The following is a 22,318-nucleotide window of genomic DNA, read 5'->3' as shown; positions in this document are numbered from 1 at the left end:
AACTGATTTGATATTAGACGATTATAAATGTTCTCAAATCCTCAAAAATAACAAATTTGCATAATCGTGGTATTAGATCATTAATTTTAAATTTACATTAACCAAAAAAGGTATCCAGTGAACACAGATATATATAAACATGTTTGCAATCCTTCGATCCTTGCAAGTCTCCTTAACCTCGTATTATATTTACAAAAAGATTTAAGGATTAATCTGAAAGAAATTTAATTTCATTCATGAGTGTTAGCTTTAATCTTACTATTTCAGCTACCTGTTTAAAATGCCAATCTAATTTACTGAGAAAGCAAAGTTTTCCCACAGCCAGTTACCCCGAGACTTCTGACTGACCTTAAGCCAAGACTGATCAGAAAGGTTAAATTTAAATCCACAACACAGTCATGGATACAACAAGAAATCAGTAATTTCATTAAGTTTTACTGCATTTCCCAAAAGAAAATTTCTTTACATTAATGAGATTTAATGTTTAATCTGAACCTGGTGAACTACACGACTATAAAGTAATTCTCAATTAATTCACACAGACCTCCATTTGAATATCTTTATGGGTAGATAGGTATAATTAGGTACCCAGTTGTGCCAATTAGAGAACTCTTAGAGGTGACTATACTCAACACTTTGACGGCAATTATTTCATACTTGGCCATCTTCACAACTATACCTATTATATATATCCTATCTCTTGATCTAGAGTAAAAATATATATTAAAGCTAGTTCAATGGAGGGTAAAAGGAGTTCCTATTCACATAACTTTTATCTAAATTCATTTGAATATTTAATTGGAATCTATATGAAAAATTTCATAAATAATCTTGGTATGCTAATGGAGTTGAAGTCACGATAAAGTGCTATTCAATCTACTGCACTAGTGAAGTTAAATGTTCAACATAAGCCAAGTTATTTACCCTGGTATAAATTTCTCACTAGGAAGTTTGCAACTTAAGACTAATTTTTTTATTTATTATATTTTTTTGCTGGCCAAACTACCCTTCCACAAACAGAAAGGTATAATGATCTCATTCGAATCTATCAATTAACTCAACACATGCCTATAGAAAACTACCCTTTCTTAATCATTTTAAATGTGTGTACAATTCAGAACATGCAGTGTTGGAAAGGTATAATGTACTATATTTTATGTACTCCATCTATGATATCTTGGTTTAATGTATAAAAATGCACTGCACTTTTTAAATCATCGAAGTTCATTTTTTTTTAATGTGCAAATATAATGAAATGACAACAGAGAAAATTCAGTCCAGATATGAAGTTGAATGGTTAAATCCAGTTTGATATTTTTATTTCCCCACATAAAAATATTTATTGCCAGTTTGATTTTTATTTCTCATGAAGAGCATCGTCAAAAATGTATAATGCTATGTGGACCTTTTGCATTGATTGGTGAAAATTGTGGCCTTGCAAGGCAGCGTTGTTGATGAAGTGGAAAGAGGAGAAACTCCCCCCACATGGATATTGCTTGATAAATATTAATGACAGACCATGAAATCTGGTTATTGAGAACTTATTGATGTTACCATTCCAGTTTATGTATTGGCTGTACATTTCATCCGCAGTTGATGACTCAATCTCCATATACTATATTAAGGTAATAATAATCTTTTGAAATACAAACAGTGCAAAATCAGTCATAAAAATTATGTATTTCAAAACATTTTTTCCTTCCTAGAAGTTTTGTCATAACTCGACGATCAGCGTGAAGATTGTGTTGAAGTAAATCCCTATAATCATGTTTCTATGAAATTGGTAAGGACAGAAACAGCTCTGACAGGAAATCTAACAAGGTATGCTGTCTGGTAGGTCGCCTTCAATTGTGGATATATATAGCAGATTTATGTTTTTCAAATTTATCAACCAACAAATGTACAAGAGTCGAACACTTCATAAAATTTCCAATTTCCTATGGATTAATTTTTTGTTTTGTTGAATGGCATTGCATTTAAATAGAATATAACGATGTGCATCAAGAATTTCTTGTTGTTGCTTGTTTGCAAGAGTTATTATTTCATTTCTGTGTTGCTATGACAACAAAGACCAACTGTGATTCCTATTAGCTTGTATGTCTGATATTCCAGAAAATGTCATCCTGCAATTTGAAATTGTGCAATCTCCCAGATATTTTCTTATCTATTTCTCCTAATCCTCTGGGTAAAACCACTAAAGGGTAGAAATGTTTCTACTTGGCGACAACAATGACCCATACACCATAGAAAACGGTCCTCTTATCATGCAGTAATGTACAATGCTGGGCTGAATAAGATGTCACTATATGTCTGCTGAAACCAATGGTAATCGTGACCAAATTTTTGATAAAGTGTGTTGCTACCATTGCCATGACAACGCAACTTCATCTGTCCAATGAGATTGAGGTACAGATGAGCTTTAGGCTGACCTGTTGGTGCCATTGTGATAAATTACCACTAGGCCCTAGAGACAGCCAGATCCAGCCCCGATATGTCAGCCATATCAGGCCTGTAATGGAGGCAAATTAAGATGCAAGCCTGGTTCCCCGACAGGTAACAAAATGTATGAGGACAGTTGATGGTGGAAAGTTATACAGACTTTGTCACAACTTGGTCATTAAAATCAATAATTGCTATCATATAAAAATAATGGGCCAATCAGTATGAAATATGGAAAAAATGTGTAAGTTTTGATTATGGTTGCCTGGACATGATGTGTGATCTCCCACCAACACTACACATACCTGTCAACCCTATCTCTTTGTGTGTGTCATTACTCAAATAGACTTGCAAAAAATATTCAATGGCATTCAATGGAACCACGCTTCAATTAATATGATAACAAATTAACAAGTACAAACCAGTAAACTGCAATTTCATTTCTAGTTTGCTTTATTTTTTCTGATCTCATTTCAAACTTGTATCAATATGTATTAAACTCTTGCTTTTTAATGGGACATCAAGGATTTCAAAAGGTTTTATAAATGGTGAAAATGCATTTACAATTCAATAGAACCTGTTCCTGAAAGTCTAGACATCATCGCATGTTTTGGTTCAAGTTATAGGTCTGCAGGCAAGATCAAATACTTCACCATATAATTATATACTATACTCATGCTTCCTGGACAAACTTAGCATGCTTTCAAGGAATTTCCAAAAATAAAGACAAATTTTCTAAAATGTATTTACCTGACAAACAAACTGTTCTCTTGCTCTCTAAGATAGCTACTAAAACTTGCATAATTTTGGTTTGACATGAAAGCTAATGCTTCATGGCCTTGCAGCAGTTTCACTGACTGGATAATATCTGTTTTTACTGTTCATCATCAAACGAAACAAAAACAAATCTAATAAATATCATAATCTCTTGTGTATATATATACTAAATATTTAAAATTTAAAATTGGTTTTAAGTTGTGCTAAAACCTATTATTAGTCCACATTCCTTCTGGTGTAAACGTATTTCTTAAAGCAACTCCTAACGACCATTTCGCTCAGCAATTCAAAGTGACTGACAAAATTATGAAAACAATGCAATACAAAATCTACCATGGTAAGTAGATTAAGGATTTGAATCCAAGGTTACACCAAGTAACACAAATCCCACAATGGTTGTAAACTTTGTGCATCTACAGAGGTCAGATTTCAGTATAAAAGGTCAATGTCTCTTTAAGACATCTGCAGCTGCTACACTATCACACTTTGGATTTGATTACAGATACCTGCACACAATAAAACTATAACCCGGATTTGCCAATGCCCTAGCTCATTTGTCATAATTCAAATTAGAAAACTTTACAGAACCAGCAAGTTCATCGTTACTTTTCCATAAGAGCACAATTTAATTTAATTTGATTTGCCTAAATGACTCATCGAATTTTTAAAACCACATTTTGAAAAAGTAGAATGCACCAACAGGATTTGAATATTGGAGAATGCAGTAAAATACAGACATCCATATTGGTGCTTCATCATCTGAGACAGCCAGATTCATATCGAAAATAGATATATATATATATTATATCATCTCTGTAGAATCATTTGCTTTCAACTTGAGTACAGGTATAAAATATCCACAAAATTGTAGCTCTTGATCTTTTTTGCACTCCATATCATGTACAATGTAAACCAGTAATTTGTAGTCCATTTTGGCTTGTCTAGTTTTAAAATATCAACCACCATCCTTCTCCTTTTTTTTTTCAACAGAGCAATGCTATGGAACAATAATGATAAGTATTGCTGGTACTGGTAAATGTGACAAAGGTTTGTGTGTGTGTGTGTATTATGGTCACCCCTGATGTGACAGCCATAAGGCAATAAACATATTGTTCCCTGAAAACCTCAGTCAATACAAATCTTATCACCAGCCACATAGACAGCAGTTTTAAACAATTTACAACCAGACTATCAGGCGATGTCCAGGACACTGCCTTAGAAACAATGTATCCAACATTTGCATTTGTTTTTACTGTAAAGTAAAATGAACATTACAAGAAATACTGACAATAAAATTGGAATTGAATTGGATCAGACCTTGATTGTAGAGTTGTAAGTTGGCGTGCCAAACAGAATGAAATGTGGTTAATTTGTGAAATATCAATTATATCAGACAACAGTGAAAGTGATTTCCAACACTTTTAAACAAGAATGCATTGTGGGTAGGTAATATTCATGTGTGTATATATATTACAGGGGAAGCCATCCATGTCTCTTACTGTAGGTTAATCAACATATCTCTCACACGCACTCGATAGGCTTGATCAAGATATGGCCAATACTACACATTTTACCTGACAGAAATTGAGTCTGATAAAATAATAATTATGGTATACCAACCCTACACATATATTTTTTTTGAGTATATTCCAACAGAAATCCAACAACTGTCTGTATGTACTAGTAAACTTGTAGATGTTCCCAGCTTTGTAGAAATAATTGTTGGCAACTCTGTATTACATGTATGATGTACTATCATATATGTAAGATATCAACAGGCCACAACAGGCTCAGTTCAGACATTTGGCAATATGCTTCTGAGGAATGTCAGACTGTGGCAGAGACTGTTATAGTGTATGACACATGCAATTTTTTAGTATGTGAGAGTGTAAGAAAATCAAAGAATTTTCCTTCTAGCTCAGTCCATAGATGTAACAGCTTTCCAAGTTCTCTCGTAATCTCATACCCATTCCTCCAGATCTTAGCTATCTAAGTTCTATCGTAACCTGATACCTTTAGATCTAGTCCAACTCCTATCTCCCTGTGGATATCCCTTAATAATTCCTTGCCCAATGACAGATTTTTATCACTATACAAAATGTACCAGCAGAAATTCTGTAACAATAGGATGGCTAAATTTAGAACTTTATGCGAGATTGTGACCTTGACCTAAAAGTAATATGCAACACCATAATAGTTGTTCATTACTTTATTTGTTTCACTCTGATATATACTAGGTCACTATAAATAAGATAAGCAAGGACTAAATGCCATTTCAGCAAAGGTGTTTGGCCTTGAAAGACAGATAGCCTTGACCTTGACTCAAAAAGAAGATGTGATTTATCCTCACGGGTACAATAAATATGTGTAAATACACACTAGTGATTCAGTTACTTACATGGTATAAGATATTAGGTATGTGGAAATAAACATGAACTAATTTATATCGTAATTAAGGTAAAGACTCAAATTCAAATTTGTTGTTAGATTTCTGTATGTATTTATACCTGTGGTGTTTGCTTTTTATTTGGAAACAACGAGTTATATACATGCTTAGTTAACAAAAACCTCCTAATGAATTTTCATTTTGTTATTGGCAACAATGAAGAAATGAAGGCTGGGATAGGATTTTGATTGGACAAATGCTCAGTTACATTATAAACATTTTAAATTTGAGGTAATATTACTAAGGCAAAACACTTAAGTATATGTAAGACAAGGCAAGGTGGAACCATTAACTTGTGTCTTACATCAGGATGGACAAACGGGATCATTAATACATAAAAGAGGGGGTACAATCACAATCTGTTTACTTTTTTATTCTGTGTATTGTACATGAGTATGTTGGAATTGGCAGGATGGGGAATTCTTCCCAAATCAAGAACCTAAAAATAATAGATAAAATAAAATAAAATATATTAAACTTATAAGAGAATTATTATCAGATTCTCCAGCCCAGAAAAATACTTATTTACTTAAGAGGCATCTTAATTCAATCCAGCTGAAGGTCAAACATTCCTAAGGCAATATCTGGCAGGCCCTGATGCTGTGAGGAATAAACAAATTACTTCCCACCTGTATCGAGAGATATAGATATGCTCTCTGTGGGTCAATCCTGTAGGAAAAAATCTTGTCTTCCTATCTGTGTCAACACCTAGCTGGCCACAAGTGAATACTGCCAAAAAAACTACACACCATGGAGATAATTCCAATTTCAAAGAAAATATCCACTCTAATTTACTTGGAACGTAAATATTAGTGTAAAGCCTATGGCATGCTATCTATCCGCTTATCCTGGCAGTTGCCAACCCTTCCTAGTGTAATGGCCATCATAAAACTGTTAGCACACCAACTCCTCAATTGCCCTGATTACTAAAGGCTTTTATGGTTATAAATGCCCAGGGCTTTGATCACAGGATATTTCATTTGGCAGATGAAGTCAGAAAAGAAGTTCCACACGCACATAGACAAGGACACAGCTTTCATTGTCACATAAACACTTATAATGACACTGAATTTCTTTGTCACATACCAATAAATTACAAGGACACATCTTTCACGACACAAACAAAAACATCTTACTCCTCCTGAATGTAGGGGCATCTCATTTATATATGGCTTTAACGTTTATCTTTGATATCATTCAGAATTTTCAATTTCATTTTCAATGAAATGATTTACCCTATCTCTTATAAAAAAAGTGACATACCAGTTACTTCTTTTTTAAGTTGGTCAGTTTCCCTTCCCTGATAAAGTTTGCTTTCAATTCCATTGAAACTGGGAAAAGTTTCTTTGAAATAAGTTTTACATGATTTTCAAACAATTTTTTCTCTAAGTGAACTCAAGAGAAGATAGCAATCTGTAAAATTTGCTCACAAAAATGGTGTATGTTTTTCTCTACTGGTATAATGTTTATACAAGCTGGGCAGGCTAAAACTCCTACAACCAAATCTTGATTTCAGAGGTTGAATATCTGTAGTAGCCTACTTAAAACGATGTATTTAATTATAACAGGTGCCCCTGGTCTGTGTTGGTCTACTCCCTGTTGAGTCCCGGAAATGCTTTAATAAATGATTCTTTTACGGAAAGATTATTCTATCAAGTTCTTTACATATCAAACACACTCTTTTCAGTGAGTTTGGACAAAAAGGATTTTTCCTTTACAGACTTTGTTGTTTGGTCTTCTGAAAAACTTCTTTCACAGGAATATTAGTATGATCAAACTTCATACAAAAACATTCATATAAGCAACATACAGAATCTGTTCTGAAGGCTTTTGAAATGGTGATTCAGAACATTTACATAATACCCAGTAATATTCCTGTACAAACAAACTCCTATGTGATATTGTGAAATATTAGGTAGATTTGGTGATTATGTATTCAAACATGTTTTTATATTATCTGCATTTTTACTCTGATGTCCTGATTTCATGAATAAAGGGTCACAAAATATCCAGCACTTAATGTCTGAAGCAGGCTGATAAATTCATGGAACATGTTTAAACAATGACCAACGTTGCAGATTATACAGCTCTATTCATTTAAGGCTGACTATCCGACATTGATTTCCTTTGGAAACCATCCCTGACAACTGCCTCACAATGATGGAATTTCTATGGCATAACTTGATATGAGATTTAGTATGTGATCATTGCCATTGTGCAGATGGTGCCCTAACACCTGGTAACCTAGGAAATACATCTGTCAGAAAATATTCTCCACAAATATTATTAAATAGTTCATGTAGCTAAAGTTTGTCCTGAACTAACGGCAAGTACAAGTGCATGGGAATTTAAAACTAAAAATTAAGCTGAAATGTCTGCTTTTCCCTATTTCATCTTCCCTCTGAAGAATTTGAGGAATGTCAAGTGGATGAAGGATTTTATCACTTTTCATTGGACTAACTTGTTTTTTCGTTATTGAATAATTGAACAACATTTTTGTTCTTTATTTGTTAAAAAAAAAGTGTGTAAACAAGACAACTGATACAACCTTTTCATAAGTAAAAATATTAGAAAAACTTTATCTTATCCTTATATCTAAGTGTAAGCCTGAAGCAATTTGTGCGACATTCCCAACTCTTTAACAGTATATTACACTGACCAGACCAGTTACTAGAAACATGTCAGCCAGGAATTAAAGCTAGTGGTGCATGTGGAGCTAATTATTTACCCTGCTTCTGACCTCAACAGGTCACTCCATCAACACCTTCACATTAAATACTCATATACCCAATTTAAACATCACACTGCCCTTTAACCTTCTGTACTCATTCTGACTATAAGAAATATTGAAGATGTGAAGAGTAAACCTATCTCAACATGTTGATATGAGAATAAGACAACACTGCAGTCACCGAATAAACTTATGTAGGGTTTCATAATCAATTTTTTTAACTCATTCAGAAGAATGTCTTTTTTTTTTCTGAATGTCTTTTTTTTTTATTGCAATGAATATTGGTGTGAATCATTTGAATTTTACTAAAAGATGTGTCTGTTAGGACCATGAATTTAAATACAGTATCTAACCTAAGCAGGGGCATCCACCTTTGCCTTCTATACACACTAATTGAAGACATGTTTTATAAAGGTTTCATCCCTAGTATTGTAGAAAGACTAGGCTAGTTTCAGCTGCTAAAGATGTTGGCACCCCATCAAGGTTACTGAGGTTTACAGTGCACTAGTCTGAACTCTTTACAGTACAACTCTAATACAACTGTACACCTAAAGATTCCTATGCATATGCATGCATGTTTGCCAAACTTTATATAAACAGAAATTAGACCTATAGACATGTATTGACAGTTGTAACACACATGTTGTTGACAAAGCACAGCTGTAGCGATGTCACCCAAGAAGAATATCTGCCAATAAATGTATTGAATACTACTCCTGCCATTAATTTTCAGCGACTGTTGGGTAAATAATTTCAGACCACCTCCCAATGGGTGAATTAGGTTTCAGACCATGTCTGATGGATGAATAATTTCTGTCCAGACAGAGTAACAGGTGACTAAATGAAGTAAACTACAAAATCGTGAATGCTTAATATTGATGGGACAAAAAACTGAATCACCAGATTGCTGATTGATATAATGTATTTTCAATGCAAGGATGCCAATATAAATCTAAGAACATCTACTAATTACAAAGCAATTTTGTAAAGATTATAATCAGATAGTTGATTGCTAAAGCGTGTTTTCTGACGATGTATGTTAGTAAAACTAGTGCTGGTAATTTGTACAATCTAATCATATGGATCTAAATGATGGACATACTTATTTCTGAAACGCAGAAATTAAACTACCATTGACTGAGGGGAGCCACAGATTGCAATTCCAGGAGCGGCATGTTAACCAGGCTTATATAAAAAGCATTTACACACATCTCCGACCTTGGAAAACATTAAGGGACTCTGAGAAGTGAGCCTGCTTACATATTCTGTATGCCTGATCAATATGTACAGAATTTTATACCCTGTGGTCAAAAAATTACCACATAAATGTGGGCAGGGTCTAGATATGTATACTAAAACCATACAAAGGTCACCTTGTCCAATCTGACTGACCACCAAATATTCCGGCCATGATCTAGATACCAATCTGTTCTTCACTTCCCTGTTTCTCCACATAAACATGTCTACATTAACCAAGAAAATCCCTGAGGCAAATAACTAGATTTTTAATCAATAACAAAAACTAGTCTTGGGGCAAAAAACAGAAAGACCCAATATATATTGTGGTACTTATCTGTGGCGAATGATCTCTACCAGGATGGAAACTCTACAAAGATATTCCTCTCTGCTCATTTGTGTAGAAGGAACTGTTTATTTCTTTAAAACCATATAAACAATTGACTTGAAGGCAATATTGGACTGCTTTATCTGGATAACCACACAGATTAAGATTCATAGGGTGTAGTACTGTATTTATGGCAATAAATACTCTAGTAATAACATAATATGGCAAAACCTAGTCATGGTGGACAATGATTTCCCTTTCCTTGTAGTATACCATATCTATTACGCAATACACCAATCAACATTTAAATTCTTACCAAAATTAGGGGATGAACTTAATTAAGTACAATAAGACAGCACTGCTTCGTAATTCTTTTGAATTGCAATGTACATGGGAGACCTTATTACCAAGCATGGGTGTATTGCCTAATAAATATGGTATGTAGGGCATATCAACAACTGAAAACTTTTAATTACCTGTTAAAGAGCAAGCAGTAACTGATGACTTAGACTTACCTTTTTTGCATCATTATCTGCATTAGGAACCTGTTGTGGGCTCAGACCAGTCCCATTGGTCATCATGGGTGAACTGGACATCAGGTCGTCTGAGGGTCTCTGTAATGACACAAGAAAAAGTGGTTAATCAGTTATCCTTTTACATCCAGAATACTTTAATATCACACCAAGATCCTGCCACAGAAAGTAGCTTTGGTAGCACAGCCTTTCAATGTCACAACCCCCTTTCAAATCCAATTTTTTAAAAATCTAACAAAGAAAATCCAGTGGAACACTGGAATTAAAGAATTTCCTTCATGGTAATATTCCAGTCTAACACAAGAAACCTTTTAATCTAAATATACCACAATTTTTTTTTTTTTTTTTTATCTTTCCACAGAGATGAATTTCCAGTAAATCACTGCTCGTTAAGCTTCCAAGAATAAACATCAATGTGTCCTGAAGAATTTGAACCCACATTCCTAGCCGAGTATATTAACACTGTACCATGGTCACAAAGATTGGTGTGGCAGGCTAGTTAATGTCGTTGGTCTGGTGTTTTTATGTGAGGTACTGATGTATACATTAACACGTATACCAGTGTACCTTTATTGGACATGACCAGACACGAGGTTTAATTATTCTACCTTCCCTACGCCATCTATTAGTCAATAAACTAACTGTGATTCTTGTTTTATATAATGGTAATAAGTAACTGATGCCAGTTCAAATGGAAATCAGATGCAGGGCCTAGTTATATAAACTACTGAATGCAAATGTAGGTTTTTATTTCTCACTGTAGCAGTGGTTAGTGACAAGTCGGGCTTTATGATGTTTGCATGTTAGGATATAATTCATTCAGTTTCATTGCAATCAATACAGAACAAAATGTTTATGGTACAGAACTCTAGAAATCCTACAGAACTAGAAATACTGTTTAATTCCACTGATGCTGCAAGGCTGCAGATCTTTGAAGAAACAAATGATGTTTAGATATTTATCCAATTCAGAATGCAATCTGGGCTTTAATAGGATTGAATAGTACAGTCCTGTTAAAGTCAAAATGTCAGTTGTAAACGTCACTATATCTAATAAATTTTATCAAAATAAAGACTCAGGTTTTCAAGTAATTTCTTGTAACATATTACTGATACAAATATATATATAGATCTGTTTCAAACTAAATAATATATGTCTTATAAGTGGTGCAATTGTATTGGTAACCATGTAAGAGAAATACCTGCATTTTTTTAGTGTGTTCTTCCCATGACAGTTCTCACAACTATGACATATTGCACTCAAAATGTTTCTATGTAAATCTGAAATTTGCACTAAATTGACATTTGTATGACAGCTTTGCTACAGTCCAGTGATTTGACGACAGAAACGTTTGTTAAAGCTTCAGTTATACACAAGTTCTCCTTAAACTTTTCTTGTCTAGCCAGCTGTACACACATTTTATATCTGGTTCATTTCACAACTTTAATTGAGCTCATAAAGTTGACTTAATATACGTTGAAATATATGTGGTCCTCTTCAAACACATATTTGTATGACAAGAATGGCGAAGAGGGGGAGAGGGGAAGGAGGGGGAGGGATCCCAGACAATTAAGTTGATTCAAAAAGCTTTTTGGGATAACCTATTTGTAAAATAAAAATAGTACATGCAAGAAAAAGATTACATTGCAACATGAACATGAACATATTTACCTCACCATAGCAACAACCCCTACCCAATACCTACAATCCTAAATCCTATATATTTTATTTATGTGAGTGCACTTGATAATAATTTTGATGTCTTATTGCAATCTTCTACAGTGATGTTAACTGTGTCTAGTGTGGTGTGCTCCTTGCTTGATAAACAACCAGACAGAGAAATATCAATTTACATAAAAACACATCATCATCTATCAAATTCTTACAATATAACATGTATTTCATGATACTTCTGAAGGTCAAAAACTCCACAATTTTTCAGACAAAAATGCGATAAAATTCAAAGCAAACAGCTTTGTAATTTTATTCTTATAAAAACAACGTAGAATGAATATTGAATATAATGTCTTTAAGAACAATAGTCGAACTCTTTCCCACTTTCTCTGTATAACAGGAACCATTCCAAACTACTGCACAAAATGGTTATTCTGTTAACCCCCTACCAGGAAACTGCCAAAATCCCAAACCAGTATAATATTTGAATATACTGTAGAAGGCTTACTATCTAACCCAGTTCTTCTGACCAGTGTTAAGTTATGAGAAGACAGTACTGGCTTCTGTTATAGAGATTTCAGTTCACTGTTGCCTGTGTTCTATTTGGCCTGTTAATCTTATCACTGTACATCTCCTGGTGCCAAGACTTTTGAATCTGTTGATGGGTTTAAATTATGGCTGGTTCTTCACAACACTTAAAAGCAGTACATCTGTTCATGTGATTTCCACAACTCTCTGTGTAGATGAAGTGAAGTCAACCAAATTCTTCCAAAATTTCTTGGTAGAAACGCCATAACTGGTAAAATCGTTTACTCAGAATGCACTATTATTGAAGGAAAATTACATATGGGTACATGTATTTATCCCTAAGTGGTGGTGAAGACTAGAATAACAAACACTAGAGACAGTTCTATAATCCACAGACAAGCAAACGAATGGCAGGTCAGATACCTCAGGAGATTTGACCAACAGCAACAACTGGACATAACTTAATATTACAACTGATGGCCAAGCTATTTACCATAATTACAGTTGATATATTGCTGCAGGTCATGCAGTCATAGTTACACAGAAAGATGGGAAAGCTTCTGTACTTGTTCTTGATTCAGCTAATTGGATGTTTAAGGAAAAAAATTCTTTGTTGCTCTTGGTACAATTAACAAGATAAAGATATGATACAACAAATATTCTTGGTAAACCTCGAATAATTTTTTCTTTATCTTATAGATGAACGAAAGCTCCATTGTCTTTCATTGAATTGTGTCAGATGTTCCCTATAGATTCTGCCATGTTTTCTCTGACTGTTTTGTACAAGTCTAGCTTGCTTAAGTCAATATATTCCTTGAATGTTATATAAAGTCTGACTCGGGTACGTTCTGCCAGTACCATACCTGATTTGCATGACGGCTAGACCAACCTTTGAAAACAACCAAATAATCTAAGTTCAACAGAATTAAACAAGTCCAAAAACTGACAACAATTTGAATAAGTGTTTGACAGTCTGAGATCAAACACCAAAACTGAGCCCATTGATTTGATCAAATATGTACTTCAACAGTATATAATCAGGTTTATCCAATTAAATATGCACTGTCTGGATGGGCTGTTTATCTAATTATACAGGAAAGACAAGAACATTGTTTATATCAGTGCCTTTTACAGACTGATGTACCATGTTCTCTCTAGCGTATTTCATTTATACTTTACAAAGCATCACCACCTTTTTCTTGTACATGTTCAGTCATATAGCGTTAATGTTTTTCTTAAACAAATTATAAAATTAATGATGCATGATCTATTTTAAACCTGTTACCAATGTCTCTAGAGTGTATGTTCTGAATGTTTTATACTGGGTTTGTCTGCACACAACATTGGTATCAGATATAGGGAGGAAATTGCGCTTTCCCCCCACGCTATGATAACTGGATTAATGGTGAAGATATGAGTGGCGCACAGAAATTGTCCAGGACTGGCCGGCTGTTGTTGACAGTGGCCAAGGGCTACATTACATATGAATAATTGACTATTTCCAGCAGTTTCACCAAGCTTCTATTTAAATCTACCGATGTCATCGGCAAACAGTTAAAACATTATCTATTGGTTGTTTGATACTGGCATGGCAATCATGAAAAGGATATGTTTAAAAATTTATATATGACTGCAATATAGAAATGAGAAAATATATGCATATTGATGGCATTGTTTAGTCCTGTAACATGAATACTATCTAAAATTCATGAAACTCTGGAAAACACACTAAAGAAATCAGCAAAATATGAGAAGATCAATTTCATCCCCAAGCAACCATAACAACAGCATTGGCACAAATGTGTAAATAAAAAATGTTGGCCAATGTGCAGTGTAGTTTGCATGTTTGTCTTGACAAAGCCAGTGCACAATGCAGCGTGCATGCTGCACAAACAAGTGTGCTTCCCCTGCTTCCCCATGGCCTTCTGATGTCATTTCTCAATGTCTTCATGGTGGAAACAATTCACAGGCAGTTTGAGTGAATGTCAAGTCAGCCATGTTCTCTTTTAATGCTAACCTGTTTTAACGATAGACATGCTAACTACACACAAGGTGCCTTAAAACTGCCATTTTCTTCGCATAGAGTTCTACAATGTGAAACATGACATGCCTTCCTTAGCACCTCACACTGTACCTTATGCAATAACCAGTACTATCAACTTGTAATTATGAAGCTATGAATACCTCAAGCACCTGTTTGTAACAAAACTTCTGTGATTTTGTTTTCAGTAAATGGCAAAAGAATTAAGCTTTTGAAACATTCATGCTTTATTTAGAAAAAAAATGTAAAGAAAATAGAATAAATGAAACATTTAAAAATATGAAAAAGTAAAAAAGAATAAAAAAAATACCCTCTGGTAAAAGTTGTTTTTAGTTCTCTCAGCGTGTAATTTTGAATGTTGTTTCATTATAGAAGTTTTGACAAGTTTGACAGATGAAAACAACTGAAGGATTTAGTTTATGACAATGACTGATCTTTAAACTATAACAATCTTAAGGCTGTGAGGTTTAAGGTTGGTTTTAATAACAGTGTGATGAATGCCAATCTGTGTTGAAATGTCTAGACAATAACCATGCAATGTGTAAACAACACACTATTACTTTTTTGAAGCACTTCAACAGAATTTATTATAACAGTTAATCGCTGGTCTTAAACACACATTTGGTTGAGAATATAATACATTTTAACATGATAACATTTGAAGCAGTGACCGACTACTCAAAATTACTCCATCGGACATCAATAGTTGGTAATTATCATCCTTTTTTCCAATTATGAAAGTTACAGTATTTATAAAGTTTTATTTAACTTATTTCACAAAGCATGTATAAACATGTATTGACATGGCAAAAATGATGAATTTAGCATACCAACTTTAAAGCTTCAGCATGAACTATTCAAGCATACACATTCAGTATCTATTTGATCTGTTCAGTTGAATCACTATTGTGTCATCATGCAAGTTTAAACTGTAATTGACTGACGTTATATAAATCATGCTTGACTAGTTCACTCATTATTGCATATCAAACATCAAAAAGCAAGTTGAAAAGAAGATTCCTTTTCTGTAAAGAGCACTCAACCAGTAGAACCCCAGTTACTTAGAGGACACAAATAAAACAAACACATAATTACCAACCTAGTCCGGAGGTTATAGTATTTACGGTAAAACATTTAAAACATATTAACCTTAATCATTATTTGCCTGCCTCCCTGGCATCAAACAATAATTACAACCGCCACACATAAACAGGTCTTTAATCGGGACAATCAGGCAATATCCACTTGTGGTAATTTACATAATTATTCCCTTCCAAAATGCCTAAAATGATGGCCGTACCCACATTTCATGGTGATGACATCAGGATATTGATAGCGACATTTAAATTTCTGCCTATATTGGATTCTAGTCTAAGCTTGCCACCCTAATAGCTAATACTGCTGTCAAATATTTTCTAGCTGTGTTATCTCCAAAAAACCTTTATAAAATTACAAAACTTTACACACATCCACTTTGCACAATTACCATTTAATTTACAATTCAAGTTTCCTGTTTGTGTCGTAAAATAGACTTGGACCTGGAGGATGGCAGATCTCTTGAAACTGTCCAAAATGCCATCCCTCAGACAAGTAGTGTAAGAAATCTATTAAATAGACTGGTAGGGTGTAGATTACACGCAGGAAAACATGCATTACATTCTTCTGATATATACTCTGTACATCACTTTAACTTGTCAATATCTGATACCTTTTTCATTCGATTCTATTGCAGAAAGCCATAGTTGACTATGACAAGGCGAGAAAATTATGAAACCTTATATGAAGTAGTCAAGTAGATCTTGACAAGTGCCTTTTGATGTCGCTACACAGACATGATCCGACTCCTCACTACTACTAAAGCTTATAACTATTCCATCAATAATATTTTTGTAACAATTACTTTAGTAAAAAACAAAAAAAATCCCTCATGATTATGGAGTAACTGGATTAAAAGGTATGGTATACATAAAACTAAAGGTTTTTTAAAGTCTTGCAATTCAGTATGAATAGGAAAACTTATACAAAGGAGAATTTCAGATTTTATTCAAATGATCACAAAGGATAGATTAAAACAGCTTAAGTGATTTGTTTAATTCATAAAATCTATATATTTAATCACTGGAAAAAAAAGCCTGGATTGACTACTTGCCCTAATACATAATGATGATGATACAATAAGGTTCCAACTAATGGTTAATGTCTGACCTTGCTCCTCAGATTACAGGTCAACAGGGGTTATAATACACTTGGATTCCAAAGTGACAGGTATACCATACGGTGAATTTTAGGCATTTTCTACATATGTATCATAGAATCCACCATGTTATACAAAAATCTGGAATGTTTGCCTGTGATTCAAGACCTATGTTGGCAGGGTAAAAAATGTTAAGTGTTTATGAAGACTTAATTAATGAGTTTGTATTTTTACCTGGCTGTATAGGTAAGGCCACAAGCTCGTTTACTTACAATGTATTTGCTACCTGTCATAAAGACCTGACCTATGCATCTATCATGGAGCCTATACTACATCTTTATACAACTGAGTGTATTTCTTTGCTATCAGTATGTAACTCCACAACTCATATAAGTTGTTGATCAGCCAGTACACAGGTTCTCCCTTCAGTATACTAAACCTGTAAAGAGTTCTCTTATATATAAAATATATGTAGTGGTAGAAAACTAGTTTATTCACATAAAGATACTCCAGATATGCATATCACATACATTAGATGTGTCAAAAACCCACACAAGCATAAATAAAGTATGAGATGTTTATGTTGTTAGTCCACTTATTACATGTAACAGTGAGTCAACATATTGAAATGCTACACTTCACTAGCCTGACACAGAATAACTACACTATTCCCAGATAGGAGATTTTGCAAGGATTTTGCCAGCATTTGTTTTTGTATTATGGCATATTTTTTCTTGTGCTGCATAACCTTTTATATTGCATTCCTTTACAAGTCTACAATGTCAATTCTTTTTGTAGTGTTATTGTACAAAATTAGGATTTTTGGAAAAAATCTCTTCATCTCCCATGTGAAAAGAAAAGCTTTTATTGAAAGATTTCATGTAGAAAATAATTTTTAATTAAGTTGTTTAAGCCAATTTATCTATGGCAACTAAAAACGATTCACACTTGTTCAGATAACACTTTGTAAAAGCCATATAAATTTTGAGGTTGTGCTGCCTCCCATAGGAAGATTAAAATAAGATTTATTTAGAAATAACAATAACTTCACACAATACATCAAGGTATTTCACTTTATATTTGTCAACTGCTCCACAATAGGCAATTGGAGGTATGCACTGACATCTTGACGTTGCATGCAATGCAAACGACTGAGGACACACAACTCACTAGTCTTCCTGCTGATAATTGCCATTGATCTGATGATACAAATACTGTAAAACACTTCACATCCAGCTAGGACAAACTACGCAGATCTAAATCAACTGTAAACAGATTGCAAAATATTCCTAAATATTCTTCAGAAATTCCTCTGTTTCCACAAAGCCTTTTTTATTTCATGATTGCCACACACCTTCAATACCGATACTGTCATTGATAATACAATTCCCTAGCAGAGCAGGATTGGTTTAATTGCCAAATCCAGTAAGATTTATTGAAATCAATCACATGGAAAATGGCGCCAATCATGAAACCTTGATGAAAGAGCGAGCAGGACTGACAGTTTCATTGAACAGAAGAGATTCTTCCTTGATTTCCAATCAGAAGATCGGATCTGGTCCAGGATGACTAGGGTCCCCCCAACCTTGTAGCTGAGTTAAATGTTCACACAGACATAGTTAAGACACCAGCTATTTATATGTGTGTATGTGTGTGTGTGTGACAGTTTCTAATAGGTTCTCAACTTACCCAATACAACAGGGACATTTGTATCATGGAGAACATCTGAAAGCTTTTAATATAAGCACATATATCTTCCCTCTTAAACTTGCATTATGAAAAAAATCACACGATACATCTCGCCTGTTGTGCTAATACGGAGAATCAGCCATGATCAACAAACTGCATTAAATTACAACCCGTGAGATATGCACTCATCCAGAAAAAAAACGTGTTATGAGACCTCATCATACAAAATTGTACAGACAAGACTCAAAGTTTGGTGTTACAAAAATTGTTATATAAAGAAACCAGGCTGTGTAGTTTAACTAACGATGACAAGAAAAGAAAATACTCACGTTTTCCATATGAAGACCGAGCAGAAAGATAGAAAGAAGGTGATGAGGTGACCGGTGGTTCACAGAGAGCTACCTAAGGGGGAGAGAACAAGGAACAGCAGCCCACATTAGCAGTAGCACATGCACCTCAAATCAGCGGCTTGATTGGGCCCAGTATCCAAACAGTATAGTAGAGAGGAGAGAGTACACACGGCTGCACTGTAAGAGAGTGGTGTTGGGAGTGAGGCAGCAGTTCCTCAGTGGGCAGCTATCCTAGTCAGCAGCAGCAGCAGCAATATTTGAGTGGCCAGCACTGTATCTCCCTATTGTCAGGCTGTATAGTCTCCACACTTGGGCCAACACCAAAGTACTGCAGCCAGTCCAGTTTTCACTCTCCAGGTGACTGTCAGGGAGCTGGGTATACACACCACAGGAAAAGTCCAGGAAATTATGTGTTAGTAGCAGAGTGTCAAGCAAGGGAGAAAAAGAGTCCGAAGTAAAGAGAGAGACTGTCCTGTATCCCACACTACCTTTTAATGTTTGTCACCGACTCACTGTGTATAAACCACTATGGCTACCAGAGCTTATTTCCTCAGGGTATTAAGCAGCTATTTATACACGCCATACATTCTCTCAGAATGTGCACTCTTCTTTACACACACATATATATAGTGGCATGTGTGAAATGTAATGTATAGAGTAATGTTAAAATTGTATTCACTTCATATCTCTATTCAGTGAGAAGCGGTCTCTTATAGAACCAATTCAAATCAGTCAACCTTAAACCAGTAGGAAGGTAAAAGCTTATGTGGATCGGTTTGTCAAGCAGGTACATATTTTTTTTTCATGACTGAATTGTGATTATACCCAATGACAGTTTAAACCTGTAACCAATGACATCAGGACAAGGGTCTAATAATGGTAAATGGCCCACCTCTCAACAACTTTCTGAGCTTCCTATGATAAGTTTGTCAGGGGAAATTTGTTTGGCCAACAGATAAACAATTTTTGACCTCCCTATGAAGTCCAGAGAGGCCCAGCTGATATTTAATGATCATTCACTTTTCATACCCTGTTTTTTAATTCCTTGCAAAGTGGAACTTGAACCTTTCATACCTAATGGCCAAAATCAACTAATCCAAACTATTCATTAGCAGAGTCCAAAGAGGCTACAGGAGGTGTCACAGGGTTTACCTATTAATTGCTTAGATCAGGATTGAACTTGTTTTGGTTCAATTCCTATTGATCTTTCCACCTGGAGCTTCACCGAAGTAGTACACATAAATACTTTTAATTATAAAATATCATTTATCCATTTAGGCTACCTACTGGGTGAAAATTGGCTGCCGCCAGGTAAGCTAGGTGTATGTAATTACAGGTATATCACAGGTAAAACATGGTCTACTTCATAGACATGTTGAGACGAAAAGGAGGAGGGAAAAAAACGTTAATTGCTTTTGCCTAATACATCATCATAACTAAATATTGCTGAAAGACCAAATAATATTTGGAAATGGAAAAAAAAACAAACTAATCTTAGAATATTTTCATGAAATTTTAAATGCAGTTTGATTTTTAAACTTTTCAATGTATTTTCTTGTTATGAAGATAAGTTATGAAGTACAGAGGATGCTATTAAAAACAAGAAAAGAAATGTTCAAAAGTTTATCTTTCTTTTTATTACAAATCCAAATTATTCATTCAGAGAGGTCTTAAGTACACATGCTTTTTAACATCGTTTACATAAGATTCTAATGTGTTTCTAAAACAATTCTACATATGCTAATAGCATGCTAATGAATATAACTAGCCTTGTCCTCATGAGATTCTCTGTGTTCCAGTTTCAAAAATCATCTAACAAATCAGTGTTTGTTCACAGATATTTTTCAAACTGTCATACATACAGTATGCAAATTATATGAAATTTCAAATGATTTCAAAAGAGTAGGAAGGCTACAAATAAGAATCACCATTCTGATTATATCTCATGGAAAGGTCAGTATTTAGTTCCCCAGGACAGTAATGCTTGGTATAATCATGAGATTATCAGTCTCACACGCATGTCTTGTAACAGTTGAGTACATTTCAGGTGTACTTAAACAAGAAAGGTCAGTTTATTTCAAGGGCGTTACATAAAGCAAATGTTTTATTAAATATTGGAATGGACATGAGTAGGCCCCATCTGGTGTATAAATACTCAAATCTCCAGGATACACCAGTAATTTTAGGTTTTGTCAGCACCAGCAGTTTCACAAGAACCTGATAGACACATGGGCATTGACATCCCTTCCATCTCCTAAGCTCAATACAGCAGCACAAAATCTAGATAGCAGAAATGACCCTCACAGCCACAAATTTCCATAATGGACCCAACAATCTATTGATCTGGGTCATGGTTAATGTGTAGGATAGGGGGGAATTCAGGACAGGCAAGTTTGTGTACAGATCTCTCACACTTGTATAAACACTTATTTCCACCAAATTCCACCATCTCGCCATCCATGACCATATACTATCTACTTTATATAAACAATCCTTACTTTGTTTAATAAAAAATGTAAACGAGAACAGGGTTTCTTCTCTGGTAGAAATGGTAGTGTACATTAATATCTAACCAACACCACAAAAGACTACCAGAAAATCTGATTCACTGCAAGAACCCAAGGGACTCATAGCTATTAGACCAAGTTGACAAGTGCTATGGATGCATGTGAAAACATACTAGAATCCTGAGCAATCTGCAAATAAAACAGCAGTCGCCCAGGAGCAAGCAGTGATGTCTCTATCTCCACTGAGCATCACCAGATAACATCTCTGCAACATAATACAAGAGTTTTTTCTTGAATCAAAAAAAAAATTCCAAGGTCAAATTTATTTGATTTTCTTTTCTTTATGATCTATTTGATAATCTCATTCTTTTTTTTCGCTAAATTTCATCTTTGATAAAACTGCTGTTGATGCAGCCTTAGATTCTCTCTATCACCAGACAGACATTAACAAGTCAACACGACCATGTTGGAGACATTTTAAGTGAGATTTTATATTGTTTTGATCAGGCAGTCAGTGCCATTGATGGTAGATTTCCTGATCAGACTACAGCTACTAAAGCTGGTATCTACAACTGGAATCTCCACTGTTAGGTTATGAGCACTCCCTTGGATACAATCATAGCATTTTTCATTTTCTTCCACAACAATTTGAATGCATGTAATTCTGAATTCTATGTTTTAAATTATCACAGGGCAATCCTACAGAATTATGCCACAGTAATTTCAGTCTGGTCTTTTATCATCAATCATTGATGAATCATTAAATCCAGTAAAACCCAAAATGATTTCAGTAATACACAGGAACAGTTACTAGTCCCTAGTTTCTCTGAAGGATGTAGGAGTTA

The 22,318-nt window shown here is 34.5% G+C and overlaps 1 protein-coding gene across 7 annotated transcripts in view; it reads right to left on the bottom strand.

Annotated features, from left to right (window-relative positions):
- The window catches only part of LOC132550376 (polypyrimidine tract-binding protein 3-like), a 108,801-nt gene that overhangs the window by 21,970 nt on the left and 64,513 nt on the right, over positions 1-22,318 (bottom strand). For 6 of the 7 annotated variants that reach the window (XM_060214432.1, XM_060214433.1, XM_060214434.1 and 3 more), the window contains one exon: positions 10,473-10,571. In XM_060214432.1, the coding sequence (XP_060070415.1) occupies positions 10,473-10,571 (99 nt within the window). Of the gene's footprint in view, positions 1-10,472; positions 10,572-18,945; positions 19,447-22,318 lie in introns of those variants that run through there. The other variant, XM_060214435.1, reaches the window with a different exon arrangement.

The sequence above is a fragment of the Ylistrum balloti genome, unplaced genomic scaffold (genome assembly GCF_031769215.1).
Source record: "Ylistrum balloti isolate Yb309-2 unplaced genomic scaffold, AGI_CSIRO_Ybal_v1 Utg370120, whole genome shotgun sequence".
Classification (NCBI taxonomy): domain Eukaryota; kingdom Metazoa; phylum Mollusca; class Bivalvia; order Pectinida; family Pectinidae; genus Ylistrum; species Ylistrum balloti.
This window is presented reverse-complemented; position numbering and strand designations above follow the sequence as displayed.